We start from the raw sequence: 13,367 nt of genomic DNA, 5'->3' as shown, positions 1-13,367 counted from the left end.
TAGATGCAGGGCTTGATCCCAGTAACCGTGAGATCATGACCTGAGTCAAAGTCAAGAGTTGTACACCCGACCAACTAAGCCACCCAGGCATCCCTGGTGTTTTTAAAATTTTAGCCATTCTGATCAATATATAGTTGCAACTTATTGTACATGTTGGCTTTTTAAACTGTTTTGCATAGTTTAACTTTTATGCCTTGGGTCAATACTTTCTTCATTGGATGTTAATGGATAGCTGTCATTCTTTGAGCTGTTCTGTGCTAAGTGCTAGGCTAGGTGTTTATAAACATCACCTCATGAAATCATACCATAATTCAGGAGGCAGTGTATTTAGTCCGCCATAACGGATGCAAAGTATTCGGGGCTTTAAAAAGTTAGAAGTTTATTTCTGTACAGTATGTGTGTAAATCATATTGGATAGCTGTGGCAGCTAGCTCCATGGTGTTGGGACCTAAGCTCCTGCTATCTTTTTTACTCCACACTCCCTAGCAGGATAGATTGTAAAGGACTTTGGAAATTTGCAGCTGTATCTGATCTAAAAATTCTATTGCAGTGGAAGAACAGGAGCACAGTGGCTGTTGGTAGACAGCAGGGTTTGCCACAGGTAAAGGCAGATTGAGTCTAAAATAAACTTACCCGTGGTCAGACAGTTAGTGAGAAAGACTCTGGCCTTTTTGATTTCAGAGCCCTTGTCTGCACCATTACTCTGTAATCAGTAGTTCTCAAAGTGTGGTTTCCAGAACAGCAGCATTAGCATCAGCTGGAAAGTTTTTAGAAATAGAAATTCTCAAAATCTGCCCCAAATCTACTGAAACAGAAACTTCGGAAAGTAGGACCCAGCAATTTGTCTTTTAACAAGCCCTCCAGATGATTCTGATGCTTGCTCAAGTTTGAGAATCATTGTTTTATATAACCATTTATGGTACTGAAGTGTAAGCATGAATTTAACAGTTACATAGCATAAAATCAAGATATAATCAAAGATTGTATGAGCAGGGATGATAGGAAGTCTATTGGTATACTATGGTAGGCCTGATTATACTGTTTAATTAAGGCAGTCATCAACTCAGTTTATTAGTATTAACCTTTTTGCCTGTAAAATGAATTTTCTATGTTACAAACATTTTGCATGATTCATATTTCTTATAAGGTATAATATTTTACATCAATTGTTTCTTTAGTTCTAGATTAATATTTCAGTTGCTTCAACTGAAATGATTTCGTTATTCTATTTGTCAACAACAGCTGGTTGAATCCATTAGAAGGTTTTTTGGTTTTTTTAATTTTTTTTTTAAAGTTTATTTTTGAGACAGAGCATGAGCAGGGGAGGGACAGAGAGAGAGAAGGAGACACAGAATCTGAAGTAGGCTGCAGGCTCTGAGCTGTCAGCACAGAGCCTGACACGGGGCTCAGACCCAAAAACCAGGAGATCATGACCTGAGCCAAAGTCGGATGGCCAACCGACTGAGCCACTCAGGTGCCCCATTGTTTTTTTTTTTTTAATGTTTGTTTATTTTTGAGAGAGAGACAGAGAGAGCACAAGTGGGGAGGGGCAGAGAGAGAGGAAGACACAGAATCCGAAGCATGCTCCAGGCTCTGAGCTGTCAGCACAGAGCCAGATGGGCTCGAACCCACAAACTGTGAGATCATGACCTAAGCCGAAGTCAGATGCTTAACCAACTGAGTCACCCAGGTACCCCTGAATCCATTAGAAGGTTAACCCTATTTTTTTTTTTTAATTTTTTTTTTCAGCGTTTATTTATTTTTGGAACAGAGAGAGACAGAGCATGAACGGGGGAAGGGCAGAGAGAGAGGGAGACACAGAATCAGAAACAGGCTCCAGTCTCTGAGCCATCAGCCCAGAGCCTGACGCGGGGCTCGAACTCACGGACCGCAAGATGGTGACCTGGCTGAAGTCGGACGCTTAACCGACTGCGCCACCCAGGTGCCCCAACCCTATTTGATTTGAAAGGCTAATTATGGATATATCAAGGAATATTTTGGCTAAGTTTAAAAGGATTACCATATCAAAATGGCTAGCAAACTTTTTAGGAATAGAAAGAAGCTTATTAATTTTTGAAGGCTCTCCACACTCCTGCAACAGAGTGAAATAAGCGTGTAATTTAAACAGTTTATATTTAAATATATTTACTTTCTTCAATTTTTAAAAGTTGTATAGTCTTTTATTTAACTTCAATTTAAAAATTAAGTATGCAAAATATAAAATACTAGATAATGGCAATAATCACATCTTTATTTTCTTGTTTATTCATAGATTAAAAAAGAAAGGGACTCTTTTCTGCCTTTTTTTTTTTTTTTTTTTTTTTTTTTTTTTTTAATATGATTCTCAGCTAGTTTCTCAGTTTAGGGTAAGTTAGTCCAATGACTAACAGTTGTAGCTCTTACATTTATTTTAAATCTATCCAGGGGGAAAAAAAAAAGAGGTTAGAGTGGGAGAGAGCCAAAGCATAAGAGACTGTTGAGAACTGAGAGCAAACTGAGGGTTGATGGGGGGTGGGAGGGAGGAGAGGGTGGGTGATGGGTATTGAGGAGGGCACCTTTTGGGATGAGCACTGGGTGTTGTATGGAAACCAATTTGACAATAAATTTCATATATAAATAAAAAAAATAACAAAGTTAAAGAACACTTGCTAAAAAAAATAATAATAAATAAATAAATAAATAAATAAATAAATAAATAAATAAATCTATCTATCTATCCAGGGGGATGGGGGAGAGGGGAAAATGGATGATAGGCACTGAGGAGGGCACTTGTTGGGATGAGCACTGGGTGTTGTATGTAAGCAATGAATCACAGGAATCTACCCCTAAAACGAAGAGCACACTGTATGTTAGCCAAGTTGACAATAAATTATATTTGAAAAATAATAATAAAATTTTAAAAAAATTAAAAATTAAAAAAAAAAGAATCTGTCCACTGCTCCCTGTAACCTCTGCTATTATATTCTAAACCTCCATCTGGTCTTCTGGTAATCCATTCTTGCCCTCCTCCTTTCCATTTTTCACTGTAGCTATAATGATTTTCAAAATGAAAGTTGAATCATGTTACTAACATTCTTTAAAATTCTTTAATAAATCATTTCCTTTACCCCCTTTACCTTACAGAGAGCCCTCCATAGTCTAAGCTTTTGATGTTACCTTTCTCTCATCCTATGAGTTTCTCTCATTCTACCCTGGATCAGTTATCTATTGCCATATAACGCTGTAACAAACAACTGCAAAACCATGGTAGCATACCACAGTATATATTGATCGTGCATGCGTTGGGGTCATCCGGAAATCTGGAAGCTGTCCTGATCTTAGCTATGTTTAGTCACATTTGTTGGATTGACTGGCTGTCAGTTTAAGTAACTAGGACAACTCAGTTTTGCTCCATGGGTCTCTCATGCTCTGGCAGGCTAGACATGGACACATGAAATTGATCAGATCCATTTCAAGCTTCTGATCACAGCATGTCTACTGACATTCCTTGGGCCAGAACAGATCACATTGTAGAGCCCATTGTGGGTATAGGGCAGGATCACTTCACACACAGAGGGCTATGTGGTGAGACTACAAAGAAGGGTTAAGAAATGGGGCCATCACTGCAGTCTGCCTTGCACCGTAGCCTCTTATCCCATCTTTACATGTGCAGTTTGTTTCGGCAGTATTGAACTTACAGGCTTCTCTGGCCTTCACAGTTTTGCACGTGTGAGTTCTGTTACTTCTGCGTTTTTTTTTTCCCACTGTAGAAAACTATGAACAGGTGAATTTGTTAATTTTTTATAAAATACATAACTAAATAGGATATCTTTTTATTTGCTATTTTCCATATCTGAACTTATGCCAGCAAATTGAGTATTTTATTTACAATGCATAAGTCACAATGTGGACGTTACTTAATAAAGACTGGGGAAAGAATTTTTTTAAGTTTTAAAGAGCCAAGGGTGAAATAACTATAAGAAGTTATGAAAAGTCTCAAAATATTCAGGCCTTTAATCAAGTTACTCTACTTGTGGAGATTTATTTATTGTGTTTATAGAATTTTTTTTCATTAATCCATTAGATACTTACTGAGTTCCTAGTATATTTCAGTCACTTTTCTACACATCAAGGATATAGTAGTGAATTAAGCAGACCAAAATCGCCGGTTCACGGAACTTATATTGTAGTGAGGGAGATAGACCAAGAGAAAAAATAACAAATAAAAAACCTAATACACATGTAAAATAGATGGAGTAGAAAGATCTGTGAAGAAAAATAACCAGGCAAGGGGACCTAGGAGTGCCTGTAGGATCAGGATGGGTGATATAGTCAGGAGGCAGGGAGCCCCTCACTAAGAAGGGGAAGTTTGAGGGGTGCCTGGGTGGCTCAGTCAGTTAAGTGTCTGACTTTGGCTCAGGTCATGATCTCATGGTTCATGAGTTCGAGCCCCACATCGGGCTCTGTGCTGACAGCTCAGAGCCTGGAGTCTGCTTGAAATTCTGTCTGCCTCTCTCTCTCTGCCCCTCTTCTGCTCACACTCTGTCTGTCTCTCTCTCTCTCTCTCTCCCACTCTCTCTCTCTCTCTCTCAAAAATAAATAAACATTTAAAAAAAGCAGGGGTAGTTTGAAGTGAACAGTCTGCAATCTGGTACCTGGGTGGCTCAGTCGGTTGAGCATCTGACTTCAGCTCAGGTCATGATCTCATGGTTTTTGAGTTCGAGCCCCACATCAGGCTCTGTGCTGATAGCTCAGAGCTTGGAGTGTGCTTCAGTTTCTGTGTCTCCCTCTCTCTCTGCCCCTCTCCCGCTCTCGTGCTCGCTCGCTCTCTCTCAAAAATAAATAAACATTAAAAAAAGAAAAAAAAATTACCAGAGGTACACAAAGATCATGTAGGAAAGTGCTTATCCATATATTGATATTTATGGTAATGCAAAATAAGAAACAGCCTAAGTTTCCAACAAGAAATAGGTAAATTATGGTACATCTGTATGAGAACACTATAGTTATCTTTAAAAATTGTTGTAGAAAAAATATTAATTACATGGAAAAATGCTCAAAATATACACTCACACATAATCACCCACTCAGTTAAAACAAGATACAGGGGCATCTAGGTGGCTAAGTCACTAAATCACTAAATCTGATTTCGGCTCAGGTAATTTCTTTTCATGGTTCATGTGTTCAAGCCCTGCATTGGCGTGGAGCCTGCTTGGGATTCTTTCTCTCGCCCTTTCTCTCTCTGCCCCTCCCCTGCTCACATGCTAATAAATAAATAAACTTAAAAAAATATATATACAAAAGTTTTTGCTGTATGAGGCTTAACATATAAAAAAAGCAAGCATGAAGTCTGTGCACCCAGTTGTAAAAATTATAAAACCGATTATTTGTTAGGTGTTTTGTATTTTGTCGTGATTTTCTGTAGTCTTCTGTTATTCTACAATGAATGTATATTGCCTTTATGGAAAGAAATTAAAGGACTTCCCCAGTAATGAATTTACCACAGCAAAGTCCCTGTTACATTCACACTGGTGAATCATGACTATTTTACTAACATAGTTATCAGATTTGATCTTAGGGGCATCTGTGGTCCTTTTTTCATATTTACCTTTTTCTACAGGTTTGGTGTTTATGTTCCTCTCTGCTGTTTCCACCAAGATAGTAGAGCTCATCTTCTTCTCACAGACTATAACTACATGGTTCAGCACCAGGCGGTAGAAGAGAGTGCCTCAACTGTGGGTGGCTTGGCCAAATCCAAAGACTTTCTCTCCTTATTGCTGGAGTCTCTAAAAGAACAGTTTAATAATGCCACGCCCATCCCCACCCACAGCTGCCCCCTATCTCCAGACCTCATTCGCAATGAAGTAGAGTGTCTGAAAGCCGATTTCAACCACAGAATCAAGGAAGTTCTCTTCAACTCCCTCTTCAGTGCCTACTATGTCGCATTTCTACCCCTGTGTTTTGTGAAGGTAAGTGGTTACTTTTGTATGCCTCCTGGATTTGTGTGTGAATGACATAAACTGGGTATTTCTTATTTAATCCCCCTTTTCTCTGTCTCCCCTTTGGCAGCCTGGATTGGTGGAGTTCGGCTGCATCTGGAGTGCACTAATACCGCTCCTGGTTGGCGGATAGGTATTTCCATATATGTGATGCACCCGTGGTGGTCCCCTCTTTTTTTCTTTCTTTTTTAAAGTGGTTTTTTTTTTTTTTTTTTTTTTTTTTTTTTTCAGTTCCTGGGGAGAATAAAACTTGTGTTTATAATAGAATCAGTATGTAGTAGTTTAAGAGGACTGAGGTTTCAGCCTATTGTAGTTGATCTTAACGTGGTTAATCAGGAGTTTCCTTGAACTTAATCTAACCTTTATCTAAACTTCAATTTACTTCAGTAGAAAAGAAAAATGGTCTGGATGTCACTTGGGCCCAAAATCTTTTGGGACATTTTAGTGCCCTTTCTTTACCCTTTGAGAAGCACATCTGCAGCCGGATGGTCATTCACAGAGAGCACTCACCTCTTCTAGAAAGAAAGCACTTAAAATATAATTGCCTCTCCCTCCCAACCCTAATTCATACAGCCAGAAAGTCAGGTTGAAGGATTTTGGAGGACTCTGCTCTTGAACTTTCTGCACGGACAGCAGGACAACCAATGCATGTGTGACTCAGTGTGGCATTTGTCTGCAGGGCGTATGTACACGCACCCATCCTTACCTTCTTGCTTACCAGTGCATGGATCATTTCTCCCTCTTCTGATCTCTTCCAGAGTACCCAGTACTATGACATGCGCTGGTCATGTGAGCACCTCATTATGGTGTGGATCAATGCTTTTGTCATGCTCACCACACAACTTCTGCCATCCAAATACTGTGATTTGCTACATAAATCAGCTGCTCACCTGGGCAAGTGGCAGAAGCTCGAACATGGGTCCTACAGTAATGCTCCACAGCACATGTGAGTAGCCTGAGGGTAAAGCCATATCACACCTTTCTACATGCTGCTGATCATGTTTACTTGCTTTGTGTGTCATTCTTGTTCTTGGCTTTGAACATTTGAGGGTTTTTTTGTTTGTTTGTCTGTCAACATGGATGCTTGTCATCACTCTAAACTGAACACAGGGGACATTAACTCATTCCCACCACCACCCCCCCAGACCCTCCTTAAATGCCTCCTACCTTTCAACTGCCCAGTCACTCTAGAGTTTGTAATTTGTTTCCCAAGCTGTAATATTGGAGTTTTCTTTCAGTCTTAACCCTTTGCCCAAATTCACAGAGTCATGATATATTTTTAATTCTCTTTGGAAGACTGTAAGATTCATCTTCTCATCTTCATTGCCACAGCTAAATAGCTGCTAGCTAATCATCTCACACACCGGCAGCTAAAATTTGCTTCTCTCATCTTTTCTTCCTAATAAATGCAAATTTGTTCTAGTAATTTTCCTTGCTTCCTTTTTTTGTTATTTTTTCCCCCTAAACTCACTAATGAATGTCTCTCTGCTTTTCCCATATTTAAATGAAAACTGTCCCTACTTGAGTTCTCTGTAAGCATTTCTCTCCTTGTGTTCCCTTATCGGTCATTTATCTGCATGGTCCCTGTGATCCAAAATGCCTAACTTTGGAACCCTTTGGTTCTCTCACTTCTGAGCCCTCACCATACCTTCCTCTCAGACCTGGACCATCTTCATCTTCTTCCCTTTTATAATTGGAACATTTCACAAATTTCATCATCTAGAAATTCTTTCCTAATTAAGTGGGACAGATTGAGGGGACCTTCCCTTCCCCTCTCCCCCTCAGAGTCCTCCCTTCAATTATCTGCCTTGATGTCTGATACAGATTAGCACAGGCCTTCAAGCCCAGGAACTGAAAGAGATTGGGCCAGGCTGAAAAGAAACCCGACTGTGGGCAAAGGACAGATTTCAATAAAAATTGAAAATACAATCCACAGTACTAGTACTGTACATCTTCAGGCTCCTGATGGCACATGGCCATGAGGTGTATCATCACTTTAATGCTGGTAAGTGTGAGTAAGGCTGATGGAACATTTTCTGAACTGGGAAAGCTTCAGGGTGCTAGATGTTTTTTTTTGTTTTTTAACATATCTAAAATGCTGTCCCAGTTCTTACCCTAGGAAACTAACATTTCCAAAATCAGCAAGAGATGAATTAACTTAGATTTTTTAAAAAGCTTAACCTGAAGATCCCCATCCCCACCCCAACTCCATTACATTGGTGCTGGAAAGAATGAAGCTTCTTCCATAACTTCTTTTTCCTAGAGAAACTTCTATAAAAATAAACCAAGAAAGTGGTAAAAAGAAAAGTCTGTGTGTCAGTACCTTGTGTGTCTCTGTGTTCTGTATAGCTTCACACATATATGAGGCATTTGAAGTATGTGACAAATAAACTGATATTCTATAGCTTTTGGGGATGTAATTCTGCAGTAAATGTCATGCTAATTCGACAGTATGTTCATTTTCCACTACTCTTACTACCATCCACTCTCTCTTCTTGTTGGTTCTCTCCAGCATTTCCATCCATAGATTTTGCTCACTTGGGATTGAGATGACCATCCACCTGCTTACATTCGATTTTCTGGCTCACAGATGCCTTACACATTTATTTTGGCTCATTCTCCTAAGCCTCTTAAGTCCCTTGACACTGAGTTAACTGTATCACTTGGTAACATCTCTACTCTATAGCAGTGAAGTTATGATAACAAATACTTTCTACTCTTTCCAGTTTGTGCAATTACTGTATTCTCAGAATTCAGGCAGATGAAGCCTTGAATACTTAATCCCTTCCATAGAAACGTAGTTGCCCTTGCCAGACACTGTCTTAGCTGTTATTGCCAATATGCTAACATTGCATTTCTTTCTCCCTTAGTTGGTCAGAAAATACAATATGGCCTCAAGGGGTGCTGGTGCGACACAGCAGATGTTTATATAGAGCCATGGGGCCTTACAACGTGGCAGTGCCTTCAGACGTATCCCATGCCCGCTTTTATGCAAGTACCACTTATTTCTTTTCAAACGTAAACTTAGTGGTAAGCATTAGGAGGCCTCTCTGTGCGTAAGCACCTAGCACAGTGTGTAGCACATACGGAAGTTAATACATGGTAATTATCACTACTAGTATAATAGTCCCTGTCTTTTGGAAGTGTATTCTGAAAGGCAGTTTTAAGGTCAAATACCATTATCCCAGCTTCAGCAGCTTGAAGTTACACTGGAATTTGTTGAGTCTAGTATTACTTGAAACAAGTAGGCAATTATTTAAGACTTCCTTGTTTCATCTTACAATATTTATTTGTAATAGTTTGGTTTAGTGGTATCTTTATTATATTGTATTGTGTATCCTTAAGTGACATTTGATGTAGTAATGTAATGTTTTTGTTTTGTTTTTTGTATTTGTCATACATATCACCTCCTTAAAGTACCTTGACTTCCCTTATCAAAGTAAGATAAATGCAATGATCTCTGGCCTTTTACTTTTTCTGGATTAAAAGGGGAAAAGGGGGGCGCCTGGGTGGCTCAGTCGGTTGAGCTTCCGACTTCGGCTCAGGTCACGATCTCGCGGTCCGTGAGTTCGAGCCCCGCGTCGGGCTCTGTGCTGACAGCTCAGAGCCTGGAGCCTGCTTCCGATCCTGTGTCTCCCGCTCTCTCTGACCCTCCCCCATTCATGCTCTGTCTCTCTCTGTCTCAAAAATAAATAAACATTAAAAAAAAATTTTAAAAAAATAAAATAAAAGGGGAAAAGGTTTATAAGTTAAAAAGGAAGAAGCAGTAGACATCCACTAGACATCTCAGCTTCTGTCCCATTTGAATTTATACCTTGGATTATGTTCTATTTGATCTTTTCAGTGTCCACGAAATTCTGACTCTAGGAGGCAACAGTAATAACTTATAAGAGAAAAGCCAGCTGATCAGTGGCAGTGGGAAAAAGAAAGTGCATACAGAGGACTGTTTCATACAGAGGACTGTTCATAGTGCAGGGCATTGCCTTTGAATGAAGATTATATTCTAAGAAAGAATTGGAGGCCTTTTTGGGGGATACTTGAATCTCTTCCTCCCTCCCAGTTCCGTGGGAGTGTACATGGGCTTTCTGGTTCAGTAGGCGTTCGCTACTAAGGCCTTTCAATTAAATACTGGGAACTCTATATCAGGGCTGGATGCTTGTAAATACCATTGTGGAAGGTGGGGCTGGGTGGGGGCTGGGAGGAGCACGGAGAAGGTGAAAGGCCCTTGAATGAGGAAACTACCAGCAACTCCTTCTAGACTCCTGTGGGGTTGCCTTAAGATGGAAGAGTAGACTTAAGTCACAGCTGCATAATCATTTGGTTTCTACACAGAATATTTAATTCAGTCAGCTGACTTCCACAGGCCATTAATGACTTCTGTTGGCCTGGGCAGTCCCCTTGAAACCTATAATGACCAGGTATTCTACTGGAGTTTTCTGCTTGAAAAATAAGTGTTTTCCTTGCTAGTGTGTTGAACAGCTGAAGAATTGGGCAAAATCCAAAGAATAAGGATTAGGGAAGTTAACTTATTACCTGACTTTGCATGACCAAACTGGTAAATCAGTACTTCTCAAAGCGGTCCTTGAGCCACTTGCATGTAAATCACCTGGCCCACTCCTTAAAGTGATTCAGGACCCCTACCCCAGACTTCTGAATCAGAGTCTCTGAAGGATTCCAGGAGTTTGCAGCATTTACAGATTTCGAAATGATTCTTAGGAACACTGAAGTTTGAGAACGCTCATTTAAAATATGCCTACTACCTGTAACTGTTAGAATTTAAAGCCTTTCCTCACCATTCTACTCATTCAGTTTATAGCTTAGTGGCACATTTAATTTTAATTGCTAGAATTGCCACAGAAACTCCAATTGCCTGGGTCCTTTTAGAGCCATTTTTGTACATTCTATTACTAAATATCATATACTAGAACCCAGGGTAAACAGTTTCTTTCTCCCAAAGAAGGACCCTAAGAACCTGGCTACCTTTCATGATAATTAGGCTTTATTCTCAGATTTGTGCCTTGAGGTCCAAATTAGTTTATTTAGATATGATATACCACCATTGCTACAGTTTGCACCCTATGACCTCTATCTTTCTATTCATAATGCATTTTTATTAGTAAACCAGGATTTAGCCACTTAAAAAATTTCGTAGAGGGGCGCCTGGGTGGCTCAGTCGGTTAGGCGTCCAACTTCGGCTCAGGTCACGATCTCGCGGTCTGTGAGTTCGAGCCCTGCGTTGGGTTCTGTGCTGACTGCTCAGAGCCTGGAGCCTGTTTCGGATTCTGTGTCTCCCTCTCTCTCTGACCCTCCCCCGTTCATGCTCTGTCTCTCTCTGTCTCAAAGTAAATAAACGTTAAAAAAAATTAAAATAAAAAAATAAAAAAAAAAATAAAAAATTTGGTAGAAGTGAATACAGCAGCCCTATTTTTAGCCAAACTCTAATTCTGACTGAATTTTCCTTCTTTCCTCATCGTCCTGTATGTGCACCCTATTTCTCAATATCCAGAAAAAAAAGTCCAGCAGAAATATATGGTGTAGAGGATTTGAGTCAGTGATGATGGTGGGTACACAGTTTAAGGGAAAATTAAGAAATTATTGTATTGATATTTCAGCTTGTAAGACCTCCCCTCTCCCCAGACTTGTCTAGCGTAGGTGTTTATGTCTCAGACCAGCCCACAACTAACAATGATTTTTACATTTTTAAATGGTTTACATCTTAAACGGTTGTAAACACCGATATAATATCTTCGATTTTTGCCTCTTGACTTGCAAAGTCTAAAATATTTCCCATTCGGTCCTTTATCCAGCCCCTGTCTTAGATAAATATACTTTGGATTATCTCAAATAGAATATATACCCAAGATATAATTTAAGAAAAATGTTTAGAGGCAGAGTTCTTTTGGGTATAATCCTTTTTCATGTCTCATGGCATTGAAATAAAATTTATTTCATTATTCCTTGAGCAAAATGGGAAAGGTTTGGGTCTCTACAGCAAGAAATAGCCTGGTTGATGTTCAGTAAGCAGATCTATATATTATTGCACATAGGAACCTGTAAATATGAAATTATCTTAGGAGAAAATGTGAGAAGACTACAGTATTTTTCTGTGAAATAACGTTTTGTTTTTTAATGTCTTTACAGTTCCTATTTCATCGTCCATTAAGGCTGTTAAATCTGCTTATCCTTATTGAGGGCAGTGTCGTCTTCTACCAGCTCTATTCCTTGCTGCGGTCAGAGAAGTGGAACCACACACTTTCCATGGCTCTCATCCTCTTCTGCAACTACTATGTTTTATTTAAGCTTCTCCGGGACAGAATAGTATTAGGCAGGGCATACTCCTACCCACTCAACAGTTATGAACTCAAGGCAAATTAAGCTGCCTCTCAACAATGAGGGAGAACTCAGATAAAAATATTTTCATACGTTCTATTTTTTTCTTGCGATTTTTATAAATATTTAAGATATTTTATATTTTGTATACTATTATGTTTTGAAAGGTGGGAAGGGTAAGGGATATTAAATGTATCCATAAACAAGGTGATGTGATCTTTCATGTGTTAGTACATTTGAATAATACACAGGACGAGAGGTGTGCCTCTGCAGTAAAGAGATTGATTTGTTTGTGTGGCTCTGGAATAACTCATTCATTTATGAACACATCTCATATATCACTTGACACCATACCTTTGGTGTGTCTACGCTGCTTCCAGTCCGAATTATCTTTAATCCTCGGTTGGCCCGACTGCTACAGAAAGGGAAGTCAGTGGAGTCTCCTGACAGCACCCAGTCTCTTTCTCTTTGCTGGCTAACTGTATTGGAGTACATGGAATAAAGATTGGGTTATAGTCCTGGGTGGGGTTCTCTTTGTTGCCTACTGGGAGGAAGCATTTCTGAGATAGGAACTCAGCATTTTGTTCTGTTCAATGACATTTAAAAATACTTACAGATAAGCTACTATCCTGAAACTCAGGATTTTGCGGTCATTTTCCCTGTTCTTTCACTTCTTTTGCCTCTTAGGTTTTCCTTTTATTATTAGCTATTTGCAATAATATTTTTTAAGACAGTCTTTAGAACGAAAGACCATATCATGAAGGAGATGGTGTATGGCTGGACCAGTGGGAGAAGATGAGTGTAAAGCCATGTGGGCTGGCATATAGGCAGGCTGGAGATACCAAGTAACTGGAAGAATGGGCAAGTTCTCAGCTAAACAATCTTGGATGCAGTCTGGACAGCAGCCCACAGCATGTTTGGAGTTATAAGCAGAAGTGAAATAGAAGAAGTTACCTCTTTGTCCTCAGATAAGTTGATCTATGCCTAAAATGTGTTTTTAATTTCAAATTCCAGAACCTCTATGTTTGTGAGCATTAACCTTTTTTGGTCCATGTCCAT

General features: G+C 39.4%; 1 protein-coding gene across 1 annotated transcript in view; it reads left to right on the top strand.

The window, feature by feature from the left end:
* The window catches only part of TMEM39A (transmembrane protein 39A), a 31,335-nt gene extending 18,728 nt beyond the window's left edge, over nt 1-12,607 (top strand). The window contains exons 6-9 of the mRNA XM_040484580.1: nt 5,600-5,948; nt 6,737-6,924; nt 8,849-8,969; nt 12,120-12,607. Of these exons, the coding sequence (XP_040340514.1) occupies nt 5,600-5,948; nt 6,737-6,924; nt 8,849-8,969; nt 12,120-12,353 (892 nt within the window). The 3' untranslated portion in view covers nt 12,354-12,607. The remainder of the gene's footprint in view (nt 1-5,599; nt 5,949-6,736; nt 6,925-8,848; nt 8,970-12,119) is intronic.
* The last annotated feature ends 760 nt before the right edge of the window (nt 12,608-13,367 follow it).

Source organism: Herpailurus yagouaroundi, unplaced genomic scaffold (genome assembly GCF_014898765.1).
Source record: "Herpailurus yagouaroundi ecotype Mexico unplaced genomic scaffold, PumYag 162, whole genome shotgun sequence".
Taxonomy (NCBI): domain Eukaryota; kingdom Metazoa; phylum Chordata; class Mammalia; order Carnivora; family Felidae; genus Herpailurus; species Herpailurus yagouaroundi.
This window is presented reverse-complemented; position numbering and strand designations above follow the sequence as displayed.